This window comes from Populus alba, chromosome 10 (assembly GCF_005239225.2).
Source record: "Populus alba chromosome 10, ASM523922v2, whole genome shotgun sequence".
In the NCBI taxonomy this organism is placed as follows: Eukaryota; Viridiplantae; Streptophyta; class Magnoliopsida; order Malpighiales; family Salicaceae; genus Populus; species Populus alba.
Genome location: NC_133293.1, coordinates 8,715,868 through 8,742,969, shown reverse-complemented (window position 1 = coordinate 8,742,969; position 27,102 = coordinate 8,715,868). Strand labels below are relative to the sequence as shown.

Genomic DNA, 27,102 nt, shown 5'->3' with positions numbered 1-27,102 from the left:
AAGTAATACCATCATTAGTACTATTATCATTATTTTATCACTATTAGTACTACTACTATTTATCACTATTACTACTACCATTACTTAACTACTATTATCACCAACACAACAATTATTGCTAACATTATCATTATTAGTAATAATAATAGCATTCCTATTAATATTATTACTATATTAACAACCATTACTACAATCATCATCATCTTTATTGTTGTAGTTGTTGTTGCTATTACTATTATCATTATCATTATCATTACAATAACCATTACTACTATCACTATTAATAAGTAATACCATCATTAGTACTATTATCATTATTTTATCACTATTAGTACTACTACTATTTATCACTATTACTACTACCATTACTACTACTATTATCACCAACACAACAATTATTGCTAACATTATCATTATTAGTAATAATAATAGCATTCCTATTAATATTATTACTATATTAACAACCATTACTACAATCATCATCATCTTTATTGTTGTAGTTGTTGTTGCTATTACTATTATCATTATCATTATCATTACAATAACCATTACTACTATCACTATTAATAAGTAATACCATCATTAGTACTATTATCATTATTTTATCACTATTAGTACTACTACTATTTATCACTATTACTACTACCATTACTACTACTATTATCATCAACACAACAATTATTGCTAACATTATCATTATTAGTAATAATAATAGCATTCCTATTAATATTATTACTATATTAACAACCATTACTACAATCATCATCATCATTATTGTTGTAGTTGTTGTTGCTATTACTATTGTCATTATCATTATCATTATCATTACAATAACCATTACTACTATCACTATTAATAAGTAATACCATCATTAGTACTATTATCATTATTTTATCACTATTAGTACTACTACTATTTATCACTATTACTACTACCATTACTACTACTATTATCACCAACACAACAATTATTGCTAACATTATCATTATTAGTAATAATAATAGCATTCCTATTAATATTATTACTATATTAACAACCATTACTACAATCATCATCATCATTATTGTTGTAGTTGTTGTTGCTATTACTATTGTCATTATCATTATCATTACAATAACCATTACTACTATCACTATCACTATTAATAAGTAATACCATCACTATTACTATTATCATTATTTCTATCACTACTAGTACTACTACTATTTATCACTATTACTACTACCATTACTATTATTATTATCACCAACACCACAACTATTGCTAACATTATCATTTTTAGTAATAATAATAGCATTCTTATTAATATTATTACTATATTAACAACCATTACAACAATCATCATCACTATTATTGTTGTTGTTGTTACTGTTAGTCATTATCACTATCATTACAATAACTATTATTAGTATTTTTTTTATTATTATCATCACAATTTTTTGTCTTCTTTTTCTTCTTCTTCATCATTATTATTACTACTACTTGTAGTAGCAACAACAACAAATATTATTGTTATCACCACCACTGTCACCACTATTATTATTATCACCACTAATTTTTTTGAATTATTAATATCATTATTATTATCATCACTATTATCAATAATAATGTTATCATCATCATCATCATTACTAATTTAATTGTTGTTGTTGTTATTAGGGGTGTTCATGGTCCGGTTCGGTCCGGTTTTAACATAAAAATTCAACCGAACCGGAAAATACTATAACTTGTTAATATAACCCGAACCGAACCGAGAACCGGTTCAAACCGAACCGGTTTTGTTCGGTTCGGGTCGGTTTTTTAGCTTTAGAAACCAGAAAAACCGAAATCAATTAAATAAGAGAAAACTTGGTCCAATCACAATCACTTGACAAACTTGGCCGAATCACATTTAAAAAAATCCTTGTTGAAACCTTTGAATCCAAGCTCTCCGGTTGAGATCTGAAAGATCTCCCTTAATTGAATCATAATCACTGAATCTATCCATATTAAAACAACTACATGTTAACAAAGATTTCAAATAGCATCCCGTAAAGTAGAGAATAGAAAGGCAACAATATAAGAGAAAATGAGTTGCTTTAAGTCTTTCTTGTGCACAGAAGAGAGGGAGAGGGAGAAAGGGAAGGGTAAGGCCACTGGAAAAGGAAAATGGGGGGGAGAGAGCAGGGAAGGAGAGAGCGGGGAAGGGGGGAGAGAGAGCAAGGAGGGAGGGATGGGTGGGGTTGCTGAAAAGAGAAGGGATTTTGGGGGAGCGGGGGATAATTTATTATTAGGTTTAGTGGTGGGGGGGTTAATTTATTATGGAAAAGGGAAAGGGAAATGGGGAAAAGGGAAAGGGAAATGGGGAAAAGCTGGAAACGTTTTGGGGAGGGGGGGCGGGAAAGTTTTGGGGGGAGGGGGGAATAATTTATTATTAGGTTTAGTTGGGGGGTGGGTTAATTTATTATTAGGTTTAGTGTTTCTTTTTATATATTTTTTTAAATTCAATTAAACCGGTTCGGTTTGGTCCGGTTTAATCGTTTAAGCCTTCTTAAACCGAAACCGAACCGGACCGAGTGGTTTTTAAAATTTTTTAATCGGTTTATTCGGTTTTTTTCTATCGGTTCGGTTTTTTCGGTTAATTTTTTCTCGGTTTTTTCGGTTTAATCGGTTGATCGGTTTTTTTTGAACACCCCTAGTTGTTATCATCAATATTATTATTATTTTCACTTTCATTATTATTTTTATCATCATCATCATTAGCATAGTCATTATTATTATTATTGAAAAATCATAAACATAATTTGAAGGATTGAGTTGAAAACTGTAAAAACTTTGATAAAAAAACCAAGAAAAACAATAAGAAAAGGGACCAAACGAAATCATTACTATCATTGAAAAAAATAAAAATAAAAAACTTGATTTGAAGGATAAAGTTGAAAGCCACAAAAACTTTGACAAAATAAAAAATGAAAAAACATAAGAAATTTAAAGTAGAAGGATCGAATCAAAATACCTTATATATACAAATTAAACACCAAGAATTAAATTGAAAACAAACAAAACTTCAACAAAAAAAAGAAGATTAAAAAGCAGTAATCAAAACTAAATGGTTTGAATCTGAAATAACTATAATAATGAGTACTACAATGTATTTATGAGGATAAAAGAAAGAAATGAATGAAGAAGAAAAAAGGATTAGCTGCGATACACCAACTATATTTGAAGAACATGCGACACCTATAAAATAAATAAATAGATGAGTAACTCAACTGATCAGATTTTGGGTTTGCTTTTCAATGATCATGAATTCAAGTTTTTTCAGGGTCATTTAAGACTTATATAGCTGTTAAGTTTAGGATCTATAAAATTAATCAAGATACATATAATCTCACCCGAAAATGCATAATAATAAAAATAAATGACGAGAAATAAACTGAGACGGGGAATCCTATTTTTGCCGCCGGTGAGATTTAGCCGCATGGTAGCTGCATAACTGCACAGAGGAGAAGCAAAGAAACAAACAACATTAATTCCCAGAAAACCCAGAATATCGGTAATAATAAAACAAACCAGCCCACGAAAACATGCAAGAAGAAAACAAACCAGAGAGGTCATCCTGGACTTGCCTTCTGCATGCCTTCGCTAATATTACAGTTCCCCTTAATTTACTCTCACCTCATTAATTAAATAACAATATTCAACTGATGCCAAATTAAAACATTAGTAGTAATTAAAATGAAGGAGTATTGGAAATCAAAGAGAAAAAGACATCACAGCAAAGCAGACAAACATGATTTTGCGCGTAGCCTTCAACCACTGCTGCAAAAACACCGTGCATGCATGTGCCTTCATGCACCGCCGATTAAAATTTCTTCGGAGTTTTCTGAGAAAAAAACAAAACCTTATAAAAAAGAAGCCCCCTGTTCCTGTCTCTTTTACCAAAAAGAGATGTAGGGAGGCTGTGGCATTGAAGTCCATGGTCCGTAGGAAACAACTCCATTGATCATTAATTAATTGTCGCCTTTTTCTAGGTCTTGAAATCTAATCTATTGTGGTCTTTGAACTGTGTCTCTCTCTCTCTCTCTCTCTCTCTCTCTCTCTCTCTCTCTCTTGAAAGCTTGATTAGGCCCGTCATACTAAGGGCATCAGATACGAGGATATCTCAGATGTTTTTCTTTCAGGCAATTTTATATGTTAAATTATTTGTATTTGTTTTGTAAAAAATGTTAAAGAATCTGAGATGTCTCGAGACCTTATACTCTCTATATTTGTTTAGTGGAAGGGGATGCGGATTTTGTTTTTTATATTTTAATACCCTTAGTTTTTTTTTTTTTTAAATTTTAAATGGACTAAAATATCCTTACTTTTATAGTTATAGTATTTTAACTCTAACAAAACTTTCTTTTTTTGTAGTTATAGTATTTTCTTTTAATGAATTGGTATTTATAATTTATAAAATTAAATTATAGTTGAATTCAATTCAACATATTGATTTGAAATATAATTAATACATTACGTATGTGTTTATGTGCATAATTAATTAATTAGAAAAAAAATACCATAACAAATTATATATTTTAAATCTCAATGATAGAATAGTAAATTTATTTATTTTTTCATAAATATCCATGGATGAACCAAACATAATAAAAATACATTACTAGTCATTTTCAGTTTCAACTCAACACAAATATCATTTTTTCAACAGTCATTTTTTCTATAATCACATTCCAAAAGGATATCTAAAAATTCTCATACCAAATGTTCCGTAAAAGTAATTCCCTTATTTTTTAAAGCAAGACAGTTAATCCCATCAATTATTTTAAATTTTTTTTATATATTCCCTAAGTCCCATTTTTATTGGCTTTTATAATTTTTAGCTGTCCATTTTATTTGACCATTTTGAAAGGCAACTTAAAATTCGAAAAGGAACAACTTAAATGATTATTTGAGCGTTCGTTATAATTGTTTTTTAAATTAAATATTTTTTATACCGAAATACATTAAAATAATGTTTTTTTTAGAAATTATTTATGAAATCAATGCATTAAAAACGATCCAATATATATATATATATATATATATATATATATTATATTTAATTTTTAACAAAAAAAAATTAAATTTTTATGAAACGCGCTTTGCACCGCGTTTCCAAACAGTGAAAGTCAACACTAATTACTGCACTTCCTTAAAATTTATTGGTTTTTATTTTTGAAAATGATCAAAAGTAGGAGTAATACAGTATGCTGTCTTTCACCTTCAACATTATAAAAAGAGGAGCACGCCATTGATTACAGTATGATGTGCAGGAGAAGAAATATTAGAGACTAGAGATGAGAGAAGAGTGCCATCCTTTGTTGAGGGGAGGGAGAAATAGAGAGAGCAAATACAACCATGGGCTCTCTTCAGCTGAGATGGAATCGCTTTCTAGCCTATGCGAGACTATATTGCCTTCTCTGTCACCGATTTCCAAGTTTGACGGGAAGCAAAACCAACCTACCAAGGCCGTGCAGGCCTTCTACAGAGCCTCTGCCTCTCAAACGCCCATGCCTGATGAGGTATAGAATCGATATATTCTCCCCCCTCTTCAATATTTCTCCATCTTATCACACAGCTAATTTACTCTTTCTTGGTCCATTGTTAGATATTGCACAGCACCACCCACATAAAAAAACTGTTAAAACTATGCAATTTCGTAAAGGAATTTACTGAAATTGGTAGTTTACTTTTTTTTTTATATATGTTTTTACAGATGGCAGAGCTTTTAACGAAGAGGGGATTGCCAGAGGCTGTGTTCATGGTAAGATTGGTTCTATGGCTTCTATCCACTAGGTTGGGTACCTTTTTGCTTTGTGGGTCTCTTTGTTTTGAGGAGAAATGGCCATACTTTAAGAATTTTTCAAGCATCCCTTTGGACAGGAGGGAGAGGGTTTTGCAGAAGTGGTTCAAACATAGGTTTTTTACACCTATCAGAACTGCCTTCGTGTATGTCAAGATCTTGGTCCTCTACGTCTTCTTCTCTCGGGTAATGCCATCTGATCACTTTTCAGGATTCCATGCTCTCTATTCTTTGGTATTTTCATCTTTCATAATCATGCCAGACAATTATTATTATTATTTTTTATTATCTGGGCAGTAGAGGTTCAAGGTGTATTAATAACTTCTCTAATAACTTGGTTATTTATATGAAAGATTATCAATATTTCGTGTAAAGCTTCCTTTCCGTGTAAAAATAGAACCTATCCATAGTTATTATGATGAGTTTCATTTTTTTATGTGCCGGAAACCATGGTCTAATTAAAAAAGTCATGATTTAGTATGATAAAAACAAAAACAATCTTAAATATAAAACATAAAAGTCAAAGTTAAAGATAGTCTTCGTCAATGGTACTTATCGTTTTGTAGTATACAGTTATTGATTGTCCTTTTTTTTTGTTTGTTTTTGTTTTTGTTTTTGTTTTGTTTTTTTTTTGTTTTTTTTTTTAATCATTGGAGTGATTATCTACTTTATTTTTAGATGTCTAAAATAAAGTAGGATTTTTCAATTTTAATCATTTAATTTCTATAATGTAATTTTTTATCCAGAGATAATTTGGCTATTATATTTTTATTTCACATGTGCGTCTAATAGAAAAAAGCATAATATACTTTACATTATTTATCGATGGAGACTAGCGTTTTCAAATATTTTTAAATTATAGAGTATTAAGTGAAATAATACTTGATGTAAAGTGTTTCTACTTTTAAATCATAAAATAGTTAACGTCTAAATCTAACTTGATGCTAGAAAGGTCACCATCCTTAGAGTCAAGGAGGGAAAAAAGAAGTCTAAATTTTGAATCAGTGTAATGGTGGATTTGGCCGTAATTTATCAATAAAAATTAGGAACGAACACCCTTGAAAATGAGCTTTTTGCTTTGTATCGGTTAGGAAGTGAGTAGCTGGAGTTGCATTATCATCATTAGTTGGAGTTGCATTGTCATCATTCTAAGAAGTTTTAAAACAACAAAAATTGCACGCAAGATGAAGGAAAATCAATGGAGGTTGACACATTGTTATCATAATCTTATCGAGGATGTGGATTAGCTGGGAATTTTTATAAGCCATTATACTTTGGAATCCCCCACCAAGAAATGGACCTCTCCTACCATATTTTGAGAATGAGCCGGCCATTAGCTTTCTAAGCGATTTAACTCAAGATTTCCTTCTACAGGTTGATGAAAAAGGTGACAACCCAGCATGGGAAGCCATTGAATATAATGCAGGCACTGATGAAAATCCAGACCAGGTTCCTAAAGAGAGGCCCCTTCAGAAGGGATTGATAGATACTAATCAAGAAACTGACTCCACCCTTCTACACTCTCTTGAAGAGAAAGGACTAAGTGTTACTCAAGATCTTCGAAAGAACCTTTATAAAATCAAATGTGATGTTGTCATTGTTGGCTCCGGTTGTGGTGGTGGAGTTGCCGCAGCTGTTCTTGCAGCTTCTGGGCAGAAGGTGTTTGTTCTTGAGAAAGGAAACTACTTTACTGCTACCGATTATTCTGGTTTGGAAGGCCCTTCCATGGACCAACTATATGAATCAGGTGGAAAACTTGCGACTACTGACTCAGAGATCCTGATCATGGCAGGATCAGCAGTCGGAGGAGGTTCTGCTGTCAACTGGTCAGCATCCATCAAAACACCAAACTCTGTGCTTCAGGAATGGACTAGGACCCAGAAAATCCCACTTTTCGGAAGTTCTGAATATTTTTCTGCCATGGATGCTGTTTGTACTAGAATAGGAGTCACAGAGAGCTGCGGAGAGGAAGGATTTCAAAATCAAGTACTTCGGAAAGGGTGCGAGTCCCTTGGTATTCCTGTCAAAACCGTCCCACGAAATTCCTCAGAGAGGCATTATTGTGGCTCTTGCGGTTATGGTTGTCTAAAAGGAGAGAAGAAAGGGACTGATCGTACATGGCTGGTCGATGCTGTTGATCATGGGGCAGTGATCTTAACAGGATGCAAAGCAGAGAGATTCATGTTGGAAAAGAACGAGGGTGGAAGTAAGAGAAAAAAGAAATGCGTGGGAGTGACTGCAAGAATTGTAAACAACAATATCAGAACGAGATTGCAAATTGAGGCCAAGGTAACAATCTCAGCATGCGGAGCTCTTTTGACACCCCCTTTAATGATATCCAGTGGATTGAAGAATCAGAATATAGGCCGGAACCTTCATCTACACCCTGTACTAATGGCCTGGGGATACTTTCCAGAGTCAAATTCAGAGTTCAAGGGGAAAGTATACGAGGGTGGAATAATCACAGCAGTTCATGAAGTGTCAACAGGAGACTCCAACGCGAGGGCAATCATAGAAACTCCTGCATTAGGGCCTTCGTCATTTGTTGCGTTATGTCCCTGGGTGTCTGGACATGACATGAAGGACAGAATGGCGAAGTATGCAAGAACTGCTCACCTCATAGCAATAATAAGAGACAGCGGGTCGGGAAAAGTCACGACGGAGGGAAGGATATCCTATAATTTAGATGCAATGGACAAAGAGAATCTCAAGGCAGGGCTGCGGCAGGCGTTGAGGATTTTAGTTGCAGCAGGAGCTGTCGAAGTGGGTACCCATCGAAGTGATGGGCAGAGGATCAAATGTAGAGGGATCAAAAAAGAGGATCTGGAGGGATTTTTGGACACAGTTTATGCAACTGCAGGGCCACTGTCACCGGTAGAGGACTGGATGCTGTACACCTCAGCCCATCAAATGGGGAGCTGCAGGATGGGGATTAATAAAACAGAAGGCGCTGTTGACGAGAACGGAGAGAGTTGGGAAGCAGAGGGCCTGTTTGTTTGCGATGCTAGTGTTTTGCCGAGTGCTGTTGGTGTTAATCCTATGATCACAATCCAGTCCACTGCTTACTGTCTGTCGAAGAAAATTGCAGAGTCATTATGCAGAGATTAAAGAACAATCCTCTAGAGCTTAGAGAATCCTGTTAATCTTGTTGTAACCCAAATTTAGTCTATTGGCTTTTAATTTAATTTTTATAGGGTTTAAAATATAAAATTAATAGATCAAAGATTTATTTCGATGAAAAATATGATTTGTGAGCTTGCGTGAAAATTAAGAACTATAATGTGCTTTTATCATTCTATCTTTATCTTCAAGATAATGATAATGATAGTTATCTGCTTTCAAATTTGATTCTTAATCAAATTCAAACTTCAAAAAAGAGAATGAGTTTGATTGAAACTTAGTTTTTCACATGCGAAGGGACTCTGACACTATAAATACAGATCTTAAGGTATGAAAAAAGGAGAGAGGAAAAACCCTAAAAGAAAAGACCCCATAGGAGGCTATTACCAGAAACCCTAAAAGAAGAAACATAAAAAAGAAGGGGGCGGCGAACCCTATACTAGCCGCTGCCCCCCTCAACCTTTTTTTTTTAGCCCAGTCTCGCTCGACTTCGCCTCCAGCAGCCGCACGCCTAGGTAAGTTTCCTTCCTTCCTTGCTAAAATAATTGATTGGTTACTGTTGCATGTATGTGTGAACCTTTCACGTATGGCTGAGCTAGATCCAACCCAAAAAAAAATAAAAGAGAGTGGGCCAGGTCTGGACTTTAGGCCTAACCGACTCAAATTGTGTTTGCTAAGGGTGTGCTTGGCAAAACACACCCTTATGCCTTGGCCATAATTTTTATGCCAATTCTAATTTGATATTTGACCAAACGAACCCCTTTTTAACGGAAAATTTCAAAAATATTTGGGGCCTTCGTTGATTTATTTGTAAGCCCCTCGCACTTTGTTTTATTTTCTTTGTGTTTGTATTTTTTGTAGATGTGCTCAATCTGTGGACTATTACTGTTAAATGCAAATATGTCATGCAATTTTTTTTTTTTTACTTCCATATTAAAAGGGAAAATAATAATAAAGGATAAACAAAAAAAATGACATAGAAAATTTCTTCTTCAAATTCATTTTTTGTGAAAATATTCACTGACGCTAGAGTCAGGAGTATCGTATTTTTTGGATTTGTGTGATATTTACCAACGCTAGAGTTGGAAATATTAGTAGAAATTGTTCATTGATGCCAGAGCCAGAAAGATGAAAAGAAGAATAAAAAAGGGAAAAAGGAGAATTGAAATGACATAGAAAATTTCTTCTTCAAATTCATTTTTTACGAAAATATTCACTGATGCCAGAGTCAGGAGTATCGTATTTTTTGGATTTGTGCGATATTTACTAACGCCAGAGTTGGAAATATTCATAGGAATTGTTCACTGACACCAGAGTCAGGAACATGAAAAGAAGAATAAAAAAAGAGAAAAAGGAGAACAAATTTTTAGCAATTTTAGACAAAACCAGCAATGCAACTTGTCTTAGGTAGGACGTTTAAGGGGTGATAGCATCTTCCCTTTTGCGTAACCAGTTCCGTATCATAGAATCTCTGTTGATCAGTTAGGGTTTTTAGTGACCATAACACTAGGTGACGACTCTTTGAATAAGACCTTTTTCTCTAAAAGAACAAGATGCCAGATATCTGTTCCTTTTCCAATCGAGTGATAATTTTTTAATTGGTCGCTGTGATGTCCAGGTGTGACAAATCTTAAACTTGTCATTATGCAGAGATTCAAAGTAAAGGAAGAAACATAAGAAATTAAAAGACTGCAAGGATAAGAATACTAATATGTTGCAGACAAGGGATAATTAATTACTATTATTTGATAAACATCCTTACAATTAATTAGTTGTAAGAAAAATTGAAATGCTAACTAATAGCCACAAATCATGCTATGAACTGATAGCAAACTAATAACTCCTAAAAACTAGGACAATTTTATTGGCTGGAAACAAAAAAATCTAAAGCTAACAGAGAGGAAAGATAACTTGAACTTATGGCAGTCCTAGATTAATCTTCAACACTCCTCCTTGCTTTAGGAATTGAAAATTTCAATCTTCTATATATCAAAGTGGTTATGTAAACAAGTTTGCTAAATAATCTTCAGACTTGCAGTAAACTAATGAAACTTCACCATTTTTCTACTCCTCCCTTAAGAAGTAAAGCTTGATATTAAAATGCTTAGTTTTCCCATGGAATAGTAGATTATGATATATTGTAATTGCTGCCTAGTTACCAACTAGAATTTCTATGTTGTCCTTTTACTCCATATGTAGATCACACATATCGAAAAACTTGATTTATTGTTGTTGTTGTTGTTGCAATGAATTCTATTTCTACAATGGATTATGCTACAATCTACTACTTTTTTGAGCTCCATAAGAAAACTTCTGAACCCAGGCTATAATAGGATCTTGAAGTACTTCTCATGTCATCAATGGATCCAGCCCAATCACTATATAAAAATCCATATAGCTTGAAGCTTTGACACTTCTTAGACTTAACATCATAGTTAATAGTGTCTTTTATATATCTTAATATTCTTTTTGCTACTTCTAAATGCATTTCACTAGCATAATGCATAAATTGAGATAAAAGACTTATATCAAATAAAATATTTTGTTTTGTTGCAGCAAGATACATTAAGCAACCAATTAAGCTTATAAAATGTCATTTATCAACCTTATCAGTACCATCTTTCATGCTCAACTTTTCTTTTTGATTCATTGGTGTGTTTGTTGCTTTGTATTCTTCCATGTGAAATTTCTTTAAAATTTCCTTTGCATATTTCTTCTAGCAGATGAATACTTCATTTTGACTTTGCTTGACCTTTATTCAAAGAAAGTAATTCTTAAGACCAAGATCTGTCATTTCAAAAACATGTATAATTTCTTGTTTGAATTCTTCAATCAGCCATGCATTGCTTCCTGTTATTAAAAGATCATCAACATAAAGAAAAAATATAAGAACATCATTGTTCTTCTTCTTGACATAATGAGTGGCCTCGAATAAGATTTTTTCAAAACCAAAGCTTAGTAAATGATCATTTATCCTGCTGTACCAGACTCTAGGTGCTTGCTTTAGTCTATAAAGAGTCTTTTTTTAACAAGTAGACTTTATCTTCTTCACTTTGAATCATAAATCCATCTGGATGCTCCACATATATTTCTTCTTGTAGAACACCATTTAAGTATGCTGATTTAACATCTATCTGGAACACTTTCTAGCTATTTTATGCTGCTATCGCTAGTAACAATTTGATTGTATGTAAACTAGCAATAGGAGGAAAAGTGTTAGAGAGTAATCAACACCAAAAATCCGAGCATACCTTTTAACTGCAAGCCTGACCTTGTGTTTGTTGATTGAGTTGTCTGTATTTAGTTTAGTTTTGCACACTTACTTCACTTTAATGACTTTTCTATCTTCAGGTCTGTCAACAAATTCCCAAACATTCTTTTTCTGAATCATTAACATCTCCTCCTCCTTTACTTTGTGCCATTTAAGGTCTTTGAGAGCCTTTTCATGTCCATCAACCTCATATATTGCCACATTACATCTTTGATAGATGTTTAAAAGTGGCTTTGTATCTTTTATTAAAAGATCATCTTCTAATTGATTCTGCCATTGAGGTGTTCTTTGATCTTCAAAAAGATTGTTCTTTTAGGAATCATTCAGTCTCATTGCTCATGTTTATTGAAATTTACAGCTCTTGTGATAGTCATCTTCTATGTTTATAGATGATGCATTTTATAGGCTTTAGAGGCTGAACTGTAGCACAAAAAGATGTCAAAAATTGCTTTCTTGTCAAGTTTGTCACGCTTAAACTGTGGAATATGAGCAAAACACATACTGCCAAACATTTTAAGAAAGTGTAGTGAAGGTTTGTATTCACACCAAGCTTCAAATGGTGTTTTATCTTCCAAAAACTTCGTTGGAAGTTGATTTTAAAGAAAAATTACTGTATTAGATGCCTCTGCTTAAAACTCATTTGGCAACTCCTTCTCATGTAACATCATCTAGCCATCTCTATTATATATTTGTTTCTTCTTTTGCTGACTCTATTTTGTTATGAAGTGTAGGGAACAATGTATTGATGCTCAATGCCAACATCTTGATCAAACAAATTAAATTTTGTTGAGGTGTACTCCTTTTCATTATCTGATCTTACAACTTGAATTTCGCAGCAACTTTAATTTTCCATCATTTTATTGAACTTCTAGAAAACTCTAGCCACTTCTAACTTGAATTTCAAGAGAAAAATCCATTACATTCTTTTGCCTTTGACTTCCTGGTTTTTCTTTCCATATGACTTTTGATCTAAGTCATGGTTGGATTGTTTGGTAGTGGATGAACTTTATAATCCTCTTCCACAACTTTCCATAGATTAAACTCCTTTAGGTATCTCAATTTTCACTTTCAAAGCTTTCTTGAACTTCTAGAAAACTCTAGCCACTTCAAACTTGAATTTTAAGAGAAAAATCCATTACATTCTTTTGCCTTTGACTTCTTGGTTTTTTTTCCTTGTGACTTTTGATCTAAGTCATGGTTGGATTGTTTGGCAATGGAGGAACTTCACAATCCTCTTCCACCACTTCTCATAGATCTAATGCCTTCAGGTATCTCCATTTTCACTTCCAAAGCTAGCAATTTTCTCATCAAAGACAAGAGGAGCAATTTGAGAAAAGTTGGTTTTAACTTCCATCATAGGTCCCTTCAAAAGAAAGCTATGATACGAATTGATGATTTTTTTTCCAAAGTAAAGGAAGAAACACAAGAAATTTAAAAACTGCAAGGATAAAAATACTAATTTGCAACAAACAAGGGATAATTGATTACTATTATTATTTAATAAACATCCTTACAATTAAATAATATTAAAAGAAAAATGAAATGCTAACTAATAGCCACAAATCATGCAATGATCTGCCAGCAAAATAATAACTTCTAAAAACTAGGACAACTTTATTCACTAGAAACAATAAATTTGAAGCAAACAAAAAAGAAAAGTAACATGGACTTTTGGTAGTCCTAAGCAATCTTCAATATTGTCCAAAAAATTAATTTGTTTCGGTAGGAATTTCGTGTCTCTTTTTGATCTTCAAAATGCTTAAAATTCATTTTGGCAATAATCGTTAAAAAACTGCGCGAAGCAGCCGGTTTGCATTTTAGATCTGGGAATCAACGAGTGAAGAAGCCAGTTGTTCTGAGCGATCCTGAAACAGGGAAGAAAGAGCTCGGTATAGAGTTGGGTGAAGTGAACTTTCAGCATTTCGAAAAGGGAGATCTTCTATCTCAACTAAAAAATTTAAGATGTTAATCAATGTTCAAAAAATAGTTTAATATTACTTTTTAACATACTTCCTCAATTGAAAGTTATCAAATCAAAAACTTAAATAGTTAAGTGAATGGTGCTAAGATTTAAACTCGAAATTGTTTAATTATCATATTAAAGAACTATTTTTATCTAAAAATTTGAACTTTTAGATGAGTTAACAATAATAGTTATCTAACATCCACTTCATTCAACTCAACGCAACTATTTGTTATATCATGTAAAATTTTTGTTGAAAGGGCAGCGAAAGTTTTTGAAATTTTCTACTTAAAACATACCAGAGGAGTAATGTGGATTTTGTAGCTACCAATTGATGTTCTTCGAGTCATTACCACAAGAAACGAAAATGTTTGGTAGTTTCATTAATATAATCCAATCGAAGTTAGAATTCCCAGATATTGTACAAGATAATACAAAGTAAACTTGATGTTCGCTTTCTTCAGTACACTCGGAGCTTTACAATCGCAGAATCAATTGGATCTGTGCAGAATGACAAGGATACTCGCGCATTTTCTTATAAGATGCGGATTCCATATATGTCATCATAAGAAGTACTGAATATGGCCCATTTATGAATTATGTCCGCCTTCCAGGGACTTCACCTGGAATGAACTTGCAAGGGAACTCTATACATTTTGATGGAAGAACATCTCAGCCATCAGAATCAGTATCGCGGAATGGCAGCGGAACTGCCTTCACTGCCCTGAACTTTCCAACATTATTCAGATGTTCATTCTCCAACCTGTTTCGACACATTCTGACGAATATTAGAAGATCGGAAATTCTCGTCTCTATAGATCACAAAGTTCTTGTCATCAACATTCCTAAGTTATTTCAGTTTGAAATCAAATGTACCTGTAAAAATTCCAATGGCCACGTCGAATTACCTCCAAAGAAGCCAAGACAAAATCTAACATACTTGACTCAACCACATTAGGGCGGAACCGTATGACAGTCTCCACCCAAGCAACTCTAAGAACTATGTTCAGGGCCTGCAATTCAATTTCTCAATCTGTTAAGAACTTCCATATTTAAACTTTTGACAGGAAGGACATGGAGGATTTAAATGGAGGGAGAACTCACGATGGACATGTAATAAACGCTTTTGTTCTTTAGAATCAAATCGTCTCTTAGCCACAGATTCTTGGATTTAGAGTTGAGAAGTCCCCAGTCCTTAACAAAATCCCAGTACAATTGATATAAGGTAGCAAACACAGAAGTAACCAGGACTATACCTAGCCATAGGTAGTTCACATGAAGAGATTCCTGCCTAGAGTAAGTAATCCTCGCACCGGCTGCCACCATGGCAGAAACGTACTTCCCCATGTTAGCCAAATGGTCCAGGTCACTTTCATCAAACCATCTTCTTGCACACTTTCATTAACAAGAAAAATGTATTAATTGGAGCCAAAAAAAGAGTTGGCTATGAGTGACTAAAAACTAAATGATTTTTCAATACCCAATAAAAAATGTGTTAATTGCAGCCAAAAAAGTGCAAAGTTGTTAAGGGGTATATATTATACCTGCATAGCACGCCAAAAGTAAGGCAAAAATGAAATGACATAAGCAAGCTCGCTGTACAGCCTTCCCGTCTTGCAGGTTTCATATCTATGAGTCTTGAAACTCCCAGCTAGAAAGTGACAAGCTGTGGTTTCCATGTGCCTCATTAATGAAATCTGTATGAAAATCAAAACGAGGATTATCCAGGCTGCAAACTAATAAAAATCAAGAGAGAAGAAAATATAGAAGGCTTCAAGCAGTAAGTTATATGCTAATAAGAGAAATCACCTGGCTAGTAAGTTGGTCTGCCATGAAAAAGTCGACCATCAAAACCTGCATATATGGTGTTTCAATCAAGCAAACCAAAAAACAGAATTTTGTGTTATTACACTGACAAGTTTTTATAATGTTCAACAAAATAAGCAAGCAAGCATACCTTGTAAAATGGAGAGCAGACTGTGTTTCTTATAATACGGATGAAGCAATAACGTGTTGGACGATAGAAGATGTCAAATGGGCAGATGAGCACGAAAACAAAAATCTGAAAAATGTGTTCGTACATCAGCATCAATCTCTAGTTGGGTATCACATCCAATTACAGGTCCGGTGACCTTCAAAGGAAAATGATTTCTACTTTTGCAAGCATTCAATGCTGGTGCATACAGACTCGTAGGAAAACTTAAAACAGGAACCAGTAACACTTACCAGGAGGAGAATCCCAGGAATGGCGTCAACATGGTTTGGCGAAAAACCGCTAGCCCTTAAGAGAAGATGGATTACCATTGCTGCAACCACCGCGGTCATGAAGGTGGTGCAAATGAGAAAGGCGTCTCTGTGCTTGAGGGCTGTGCTGGGTTGGAATTCAAAAATGAAGTTGTAGTTGATCCTTGTTCCCTTCCACATGAAGAGATTGCACCCATACATAAACAGGTGCAAACTTAACAAGGCAAAGATACTGCATAAGATCACATTTGGTTCATCAATGGCGTTGTTGCTTACAATCTGCGTTTCCTACTTAATAAATCCTTCAGTTCTAATTGTCAATCCAGTTACAAGGAATGCCGTTTTAGTCACCTAGTCCATTAAAGCATATCAAGTGCTTCCAATTCTTTGCCAAACATTTTTTTGTTAAAAAGATTTTAGAGTAAATGGACTGCTAATTGCAACATTAGTACATAATTTAAGATTTTTTTTTAAATCGTCTGCAAAAAGTTAAAAATCATGTAGACAATGTATGTGAAGAATTACTCGGTGGATTAAAGATAATGTTTATAATAGTCACCTGAAAACAGGGTAGACAGTTTCCACATACGATCTCTCAGAATTTGGCCTAAAAATACCAGACAAGTGAGCCAAGATTGCGTATACACTGAACAGTGATACAAAACAGCCAGTAAATAATCCTGCAACAAGCAAAAACAAAAAGGGAAAACTTCAATTGATAAACACAAACAGAGTCCAATTCCAAGTGCACTAACAAGCATGGATGAGGGTTAAATATTCTACTAATGGGATTAGTTGCCAGCACCCTTTCTTCTCCATTACAGAAGGTGATGCTTCTGTCATTAGTTGAAAGAAAGCAGAGATGCTACATAATCTAGTTCCATTTATATCATGCAGTGTGATTAGTCGTATTGGACCAATCATGGAAGATAATGCTTACACTGATATATTGCTCTTAAATACTAACGATCCAGTATAAGAGAGGAGGGGAGAGGGAAAGACTAGTTACCAACAAAAAAAGTGATCATGTGAGACTCTCTTTGTCTCTGGGGTCTCAGGAACTTCATAGCCTTTTTCCTGTCACTGTTGGCGAAGTGCTTTGTGAATATGGACTCCACGTCATCCATTAGCCTAACAACCTTATCAACGAAATATATTATCACCCGTAATGCTTATTAGAAAACCATTAATCCCACTCTCCAAATGTAATTAATTAAAACCAATAAACAAAACGCAAATTAATAACATAACTGTGGAGATCAGCTAACCACAAGATGGCACAGACATTAATTTCGATATGCACAGACATTTGTTAGTGGTAGAAGAATTATATAGGAACCAAAGCATGATCACGTGCAATCGATCAAAGGATGTAAGAGCACCATGCGCGCATCAAGGCATCTTATTACCTTGTCGGAGCTAATAAAGTGGGATCTCTTCACTGCTTTTAAGTAGCTTGCCGATGCCTGCTGATTGGATACCTGTTCATGTATAAAAAATCCAGTTTTAATTCTATAAACACCAAACGAAGTTTATGCAAATGACATATAGAGTAGGAAAATCTTAAAATTGCATCACTAATCTTCTTGTTCTGATTTTGTATAGGGCTCTACCCTGTTTATTTGATTTTGATTATTATAATTTTTCATTCATAAAAAAAAAAAAAGGAAGAAAAGAAATGAGCTCAGATAAGATTACAACAAACTAATGGAAAATATATTTCGATTTCTTCCTTCCATTACCAATCATAATACCAACATGTACTGAAAGAGCTGAGATAGGACCACCTTACCTTGTCGAATTTCTTCAATATTTTCGTGAAGGCCACCATATTCAATGAGCTGCCAAGAATAGGGAAACATATATATTAAGATATTTCATGATACAAGAATCCTCAGAAGCTGCATCTCTCTCTCTCCGTGCGTATTTTAATAATTGAGACTTCATAAATATAATCATTTGAAAATATTTTATACACGACAGTCCATGCATGAAGGATTTTAGCAGCGGCGCCAGTACTTGATTTGGTCAGGAATACATATTGGAGTAGGAATTAACCTGTACGTTTTAAGTAGACCAAGGCCTCTATAGAGCTCCACAAATGCACCTCTAATCATCTTCTCAGCACACTGGATCTTCTTTCTACTAATGAAATCACCAGTTCCTTCTTTCTTAGGATTATTGACCAAATCTTCCCACAACATCGATGTTACGGCTGTGATTGTTCGTGTTGGTGTCGTCGCCGGAATGTCAATCCTCATTGCCATCTTAGGTTTCCCTTTCTTTGTTTTCGTTCTTGTCGCCGAATTGATGAAATTGATACCATTTTTCTCTAGTGCTGCGATGATTTCATCAGTTTGTGAATCTGTCGAGATCTCATTTAATTCAGTTCCACTCTCTGCATGCATGATTGCACTATCAGAAACACGTACTATGCATACAAACAAATATATATATATATATATATTGCTCATAAAAGCAAGCTAATTTGCAAGGAGCTAGCAAATACAGTCGTATGCAAAATTAATTCCAGGCCTTGTGGAAATTTGCTTCTCGTCTTGTCACTTTCTCTCGTATGCTAGAAGCCTAAAAGTTAGAGATTCAACTTCGTGTGTAAACGGTCTAATGAGTATAGAATTTTTACGAAACTGAATTAAATTTGTGAAGATGTGATGGGTCGTGGCTAGATGCTGCTGGGCTGATAAGATTAGGGACACCAGTTTCTCTTCTCATGGACAGCAAGAAAACTGCTGTCCTCTTATCTTATTCCTTATCTTTCAACATTTCTATCCATCAAAGCCTTCCGCATGAACAACATTTCTATCTATCTACTCCTATCAAACTAGATTCGCTAAGCATCAAACATCAAGAAAATCTCTCTTTTTAGAAACAAGACATCTGATATGATATTCCGTGCACAAGATTATCATCAGAAAACATGCCACTACAACACACTAATTATTTTTTTTCATCCAATATTTTCTCTTCTTTCGTGTGTTCTAATCGAGTCTTGCCAAATTTCTGTTTACAATCTTCATTAGTTTTTAGCTTTTGTTTTAATGCATTAATTACTAGTGTTAGATGTACTCCCTCTCTTCCCATCCCTGGAAAAGTGTTCTATGGACTGTAGTTTGACAATCGTGAATTAAACAAGAGATATACTCCTGCTGTGTGGTCTCATACCCTCCAAGAACCAAATTGTAATTAAGAACAGTAACTAATTAATTATCAGAAACGTAGATATTTTGGATCAAGGAAAATTCAAAATAGAATAACGTTCGAAAGGAATTTGTAAGTTTTTTCTACTTATTCCATGAGCATGAAATGGGATTTTTTTTTTTTTTTCCAATTTGGACTCTGTGTGTGTGTGTGTGTGTGTGTGTGTGTGTGTATACACGGACGCCATACGACAATCAGCATCACAGAAACATTTGACAAAAAATTCAAAGATTCCACGTAAGACAAATAGCTAGAATCAACACATCTCTTTCTGAAATCAATCACATCATGGCATGACATCAGACAACCATTGTTTTAGTTTAATACGTTCGTGTTATATGTGTTCTCATCACTTAAAACCGAACAAGAATAAATAAAAACATATCAATTGTTCCTATGTAATTACTGATTTTATGTTTATTTTTATAAAAATTAATATATTATTAATGAAACTAGTTTGCTATTAAAACTCTCATAAATTAGAATTCCTCCTAAATCAAGAACACTTCACTTGTTATTGCGGTCCATGATAAGATGCATCAAGGCCTCTAATTAAATCATTCTTTATATATATATATATATATATATTATATGATTTTATGATAAGAAAAGAAAAGGAAGCCCTAACCAGAAAAATTAGAGTTCCGAGGTGAGGATGACCAAGAACGAGAAAGAACCCCGGCGTTCGGCTTACGGCGGCGTTCGTTGACGATCCGTTTGAGGTCCAGCAAAATCTCTAGCTGCTTGTTCAGAATCTCTCCTCTTTCAAGAAACTCACTCTCTTTGGTCTTGTAAAACTGGTTCACTTTATTTAGCTCCTCATCCAATCCCTCGAAAAACAACCTCACCTAAAATATGAAGAGCAAAAATACAAAGACAAAGAAATCAAAAGCTCTAAATGTGTCTCTCCCCCTCATAATTGTAAGGAACATCATAAAACAAGTTAGTAAAATTAATCCACTTCTTTTTTTTTAAGTAAAACCTAGTGAGTAACAAGTGCTTTATAGCATTGATCTGAGGTCATGCGACTATTTAATATATACCTCATCTTCTTCTGAGAACAATTGAACAAGCTCAGTTTGGTACACTTCTTCATCACCATCCTCCATGCTCTTGCTCCTTACCTATAATTAACCAACGAAAAATATTTACTAAACGACCTCCTTAATTTCCTTTTGCTGATCTTTTTCTTTTTCTTTTATATTTTTTTATCGGAGTCCGGCCTGTTCTTCTCTATGTTATTCACAATAATATCGTGACATTGAACACCCTATATAACCGTTTCCTTGATTTCGTGAGCGAATGGGAAAACTACCAAAGCTAGATGAAAAAAATAATACAAAAAGAAGCCTCACTTGCTGGATTATAACAACATTTCCTCGAGTCCCATGTATCATCATTACCAGTTTTTAGTGGAGGTTTGAGGAACAGAAGAGCTTCCACTTATGCAATAGCGAGAGAAATTAATTAAATATTTAATTTAGTGGAGAGAATTGTGACTTTTACATATGTAAAACAATAGATTTGTGACCTCAAAAGAACGGCGACAGATGCTGTAGTAAAGATGCCTGACCCATTCATTCAACGTCGGGTGTCGACTAAAGGGAACTCTTAAAATAAGAGAACAGCAAAAATACCCTAAATAAAACCAAAAACCACCTGGAGTTTTGTAGAGAAAGCTATTATTTTCTGGTACGATGGTGCGTCAGCATAGACTGAAAGAGGACGAGGAACAAAAACCGAGGATATATACCCAAAAATGATGAAAACCGAAAGGTGGAGGAATTTATGTATCGGCGCATGTATCTATACATCCGAAAAACCTGATACTTTATGGCTGTAAAATTGATATATATATTTTTTTTTAATTTTAGACTGTTTTTAATATGTCGGTATTCAAAATAAATTTTAAAAAATAAAAAAATATATATTATTTTAATATTATTCTAAATAAAAATATTTAAAAAATAATCACTACCACAATAACTTCAAATTGCGCCATAATATTAGCCTCATAAAACAAAAACAAAAATCTAATCGAAATACTCCGATTTCTCGGTTTGTGAACTTACCGGGAAAGCCAATTGATTGCCAAAAGCCCAGCTTAACTATTTATGTACCCAAAAAAAAACCCAACTTCACCCAAATGAAGATGGAAGATTACACGTGAAGACATGGATAATACATACACCAATGTGCACATGATATACGTGTGTGTTCATATACATGCATGTATGTGTATATATGTTAAGTTGACAAGTACCTGTATGATTTCGGCCATGGTATCAGAGTGGAAGAGCTTGCTGGATATATTATTGGCGAGGGAGCGAATGGGATCAAAAATCGAGAGACCATATTGATGATCAATTGTATGTGCGGGTTTTTGTGAGAGTTTGATCTTCTTTATCTGTTTTTTGAGTTGCCAGTAGTTTACAAAGGCGTCCTTCCATTCTGGAATTAGTTGAGCTTCAAGCTCCTTTGAAAACTTCACCATCTTCTTCTTTCTAAATGGAAAGGAATTGTTGAGAGAATAAAGATAGGAAGAAGAAGAAGAAGAAGGAGAGAGGAGGCCCTAGGGTGTGAGAGGGATTAAGGAGGTTTATATATATATATAAAAGAGGGAAAGAGAGAAACGTAGGGGGAAATGAAGCGAGGTTGTTTGTTAGTATTCATGGACAACATGGCAATCTTTTCTTGCACACTTAAGTTAGGTAGCCAGAAGTGAAAATTGGAAAATAAAAATTAAATAAGTTTTCAGTGTATAAGGTAAAAATAATGGGCATTTGTATTAAAATAAATAAATAAATATGCACTTGTATTAGGTGTCTATATAAAATATCGCGTGTTTGATATAACATGGTTCATGATGCTTTTGTAAAAATATTTGTTAATTTAAAATATATTAAAATTAATTATATTTTTTTTATTTTTAACATCAACAAATCAAAATCATAAAACACACTAAAAAAATAATTTGATATTTTTTAATAAAATACATTAAAAAAAATAAAAATTACCACACTTCTTAAACACTCACAACTAATCCTATGTTAATCCTAATTTGACTAATATATATATCAACAATCAAAATAGTACGGTATTTTCCACAAAACAACACTAAATTAAAATTATTAAGATACATTTTAGACAAAATTATACTCAACAATATTAAAATCAATCTATGTAGTACCTGGAAAAATTATCAGTAAACCTAAATATCAATAGATGAAGGAATTGATCGGTCAAAAAGCAGGCCGACAAAATATCAAATACAACAAAGAATTAAATCTAACAGTAATATATCTAACAATTTCAAATATTTTTATTGTATAGTGGAAGAATAAGTACAGGGAAAATCAATCTTATCAAACAAGAAATATTAAATTGTATGTGCTTATTATTTTATGTAATCTGTACATTAATATATGCACAATCTCATTTATCTCATGTTCTAATTAAACTCACATTATTTTATCTAATTTATGTATTAAAGTACGCTCACATTAATCTCATGCTTTAAAACTCCCTTAGTTGAATCCCCTCAATATATAACATGAGAAATTAAGAGTTAATCTCTTTAAAAAATCTCATCCATTTTCATTATAAAAAATAAAAGAAGATATGATATTTTTGTCTGGTTGATTATATAAATGACGAATTGAGCTCATAAATTCGGGTATTAAGTTATTAATTATTTCTTTAAAGAAAATAATTTAAAAACAAACTTTTATATAGCATTACTATTAATTTTTTATGCTTATATTCTATACACACAGAGAAATTGAGAGGAAAACAATTCTCATAAATGCACCATGAGTTATAGATAACTCGTCTGTGATTAGATTAATTTTTTTTTTAAAAAAAAAAAAAACTTAATTTTAACATGTAAAAAATTTATTCAAAAATATTTTAAAAATCTTAAATTTCATTTGAAGGATGCAACTAGATTAAATCAGAGAAAATGATGTAAATAAAGCTAAAAAAACAAGTTAAATCCCAAAATTTGAGATACCAGGACCGTAAAAAAATGTTTTTTTTTTTTTTTTTTGTAAACTAGGTCAATATATAATTCTACTTTCCCTTTACAATGAATCACTATAACCCAAAAAAAAAAAAAAATAGTAACAATTGTTTAATATGAATCATTCCTGTAGTTTCCGAGAAATAGGATTATAAGTACATGTTTTGCGATTTATATGTTAAGGAACAATGCATCGGCACTGTAAAGTTTTCTTCTTAGAAAACCTCACTGTCCAGTCTCAAGATAAAGGCTTCATAATGTGTTGTGTTATATTGGGTTTTTTTAATGTTAAAAATTGAATTAAATAATGTTAAAATAATAGTTGATTTAAAAAAAAAAAGTTATAAAAAAATAAGTGCGATTCTTTTTTTTTTTTTTTTAGAAATATATGATTTCATTAAACATCGTAACCTGATGGCATGTAAAATTACAGAGCATGTATAGTATATCAATTTTGCAGAAATTACCAAACAAAGCAAGGTCCATATAAAAAAAACAAAAACATCATATATAGCCTAAGAAAACAACATTGGAATCTACACACAATAACCATTACAGCAAAATCTTGGGGAAATTACTACTAAAAGTCTCCAATTCATCTCTCTAGTAAATTTGGATCTATGAAGAGAAGTATATTTAGCAGTTTGATAAACATAATATGATAGATAGGATTAAAACCAAGCAATAAAATCATTTAGTCTTCGCACTCCTTGCTTAGTTATATAATTTATCAAATTATTACTTTCACGGTATACATAAGAAAAAGTAATTGAGTCAAAAAATCTAGTCAATATTTAAACTGTAAAAAAGAGCTCTAGCTACATTGATGACCTATTGTGAAAATCTTAAAATTCAAAATATAGCTTGGATATGAGTACATCTTCTCCATAAATAGGAATCAAAATATAATTTTTGCATGGAATCTCGTGACCAAATTCAAATTCAATATTAAAGGTATACATTTTAGACATATTAAGAATCAAAATATAAATTATATGTCATATATAGATGCTAGCTACAAGATAACAGGAAAGTTCAATTTGACTTTCTAACATCTCAACACAGAAGATATGGGTAATTATCATGATAATGTGATATAGGATGCAATGGGTCATCAAAACATAGCTAAGCTGAGCGTTAAACAAGTGGTTCTGCCATTAAGGAACTAGCTTATTCTAATTTCTCCATTAAAATATAAACAATGGGGTCTTGAAAACTTGAACTTTCCTTTATAATTTCTCAATTAAAATAAAAACAATTGGAGGTCTTTTTTTTTTTTCATTTTGAATCGCATCTGATGGTATGGGGAGCAACAAACCAACCAGTGGCTCTTTCAGTGCGTTTAAAACACGTGGATAGATTCTTTGCCAGAATATAAATTCAGTTTTGCCAACTGGGAAATGATCGAGGGGCCTTGTAGGATCTGAAGAGCACTGCTGAGAAGTTGTTTTGTACAGTGCAAGGGACAAGAACAATGGTTCTAGTGGGATTTGCTGATGAAATGAATAAGCCGTGGAGCCAGATTTGCCAGAACTTTTTTCTTTTTGAGTGTTTGGTGACGTTGGAACAGTGTATTCCTTTTTGTGTTCCCCCACTAAAACAAGCCCCCGTTTTATCAGATTAGTGGACTGTATGTAGATAGGGAACCCATTTTTGGTGAAGAAAACATATTCAAAGCTTGACTCTTGAGCCTTAAAAGATTGCCCGTAACGTGGGACATGCAGTGCAAAAATCAAATTCCTGGGACGCGGTTACATGCCCTTTTAAGGGCAGTATTTAAGGTTTGTCTGCAATTGGATGAAACAGGAGGTCAAACTTGTGAGAATGTTGTCCTTGAATCATAGTAACATTTTTGGGTTTAAAAAAGAATGTACTTTACTTCAGTTGGAATCGGAATATTTCAATTGAGACTGAAGATTTAGAATGTCCAACCTTTTTTTCTTGTTCTTTTAAGTCGAGGGATAATATATTAGGTAGCAGAAATCCCAGAATGGACAGGGAAAGTTACATAAAGAGCTGCTGCGAAGTGCAGCATGCAGCCATAACAGAAATATTAATACAGATTAATTATCTAGCAACTTCCGAAAGTATCCTGTTTATTTAAGCGTAATTTTGAGTTTGATAGTGCCCAGGTGCTGTTCCTCTTGGGAAGATACAAGATTCTGTCGCTAAGAACAGTACATAATTGAACGTGGTGGACCCTGTCCTTGAATCTTTAATTGATGAGAAAATGACCCTATCCGGCCGTAAGAGCCATAAATCTGTAGCTTAACACCTTCACCAACGAAGTAACATTAAAGAATCTGTGCAGAAAAAAATAGAAAATAATTCCAATGTCCCTCTTTGTTCTGGTCATGAGTGCTCATGACCTTAATTTCCACCATCAGAGAGAGGAGAGAAGTATAAATAATATTTGTCTAAGTCTATGGAGACCTTTCTAGGTCACCTTTCCATTTAAGTGCGTATTTTTCTGCAACAAAAAAGAAAATTAATGCATATCCCACTACTGGGAGTTGCTAATATATGTTTTTATTTATTTCATTAATCCTCATTGCGTTTACAAGGACGCCTTGTTCTCTTCTACTACTTCTTCATTTAACCAGCCTTATATGGCTTCCTTTGGTACTTAAATAGGTATTGTTTTAGGGAAAAACATGGTCACTTTTCTGGTCGATAAACCACTGCTGCATGGATATTAATTGGTATGTGCTGCTCAAAATGATTCTCGTCAATCTTTCTGATCTGGCTCACATACAAATTCCACAAGCATGTGAACGTGGTTAGATCAAAAAGGGAAGTGGGTTAGATGAAGTAGCATTTGATTCTTTAATAAAAGATGTAGTAAATATCTGTACGAATTGCGTTTGTCAGATAATTTAAGTCTAGCTTGCGCACATTAACGCCAATTCCACTTCAGTGGAACCTCTTCTTTTATCTTCATCACAAAGATGACCAATCAATGCAGACATCAACAATGACACGCTAAACTTTTAATTATGATAGTGCAAGACGTCGGGTTGGCCATTAAGAACGTAGATTACTAAGACTGGCAACCTTTTCTTGATTACTGCATGCTGTTTAAACCGGGATTACTGTTTTGTTTTTCATCATCTTGGTTGTATTTTTTTCTTAAAATTATACATTTTTTTCAGGGACCGTGGCACCAAGTATATTATGAATAGAAGCTAAAGTTCTCAGACGTCGTAAGATTTCAGCCTAAATTATAAAGAAATTGAGAGAAAACCTAATGTTTTCTAAAAAGTCATCTCCTCTGCTCTATGTTTATCTATTTCTTCTAGAGGATAATAATATAAATTATCTAAAATTGTTGTCCATCTGAATGCAAGACTAATCTCGTTTCTCAGACGTTAATTAGGTGTTACACCATTAATTTTATGATTTATTTAGGTTTCTATGAAAGTATAAACCGAACTACTTTT

General features: G+C 33.3%; 2 protein-coding genes across 2 annotated transcripts; one reads left to right on the top strand and one right to left on the bottom strand.

The window, feature by feature from the left end:
- Positions 1–5,231: 5,231 nt before the first annotated feature.
- On the top strand, positions 5,232–9,007 carry LOC118048867 (long-chain-alcohol oxidase FAO1). The gene is made up of 3 exons (XM_035058704.2): positions 5,232–5,543; positions 5,738–6,010; positions 7,199–9,007. Exons 1-3 carry the CDS (start codon positions 5,319–5,321, stop codon positions 8,930–8,932), a joined length of 2,232 nt encoding a protein of 743 aa, XP_034914595.1. The 5' UTR covers positions 5,232–5,318; the 3' UTR covers positions 8,933–9,007.
- A 5,528-nt stretch (positions 9,008–14,535) lies between these two features.
- On the bottom strand, positions 14,536–22,232 carry LOC118048868 (phosphate transporter PHO1). Its single transcript, XM_035058705.2, has 15 exons — positions 21,905–22,232; positions 20,685–20,765; positions 20,270–20,489; positions 18,481–18,820; positions 18,215–18,263; positions 17,832–17,903; positions 17,432–17,561; positions 16,982–17,102; positions 16,405–16,654; positions 16,136–16,240; positions 15,988–16,032; positions 15,723–15,875; positions 15,283–15,573; positions 15,055–15,191; positions 14,536–14,941 (listed from the first exon to the last, which is right to left on the bottom strand). Exons 1-15 carry the CDS (start codon positions 22,133–22,135, stop codon positions 14,851–14,853), a joined length of 2,316 nt encoding a protein of 771 aa, XP_034914596.1. The 5' UTR covers positions 22,136–22,232; the 3' UTR covers positions 14,536–14,850.
- Positions 22,233–27,102: the final 4,870 nt, after the last annotated feature.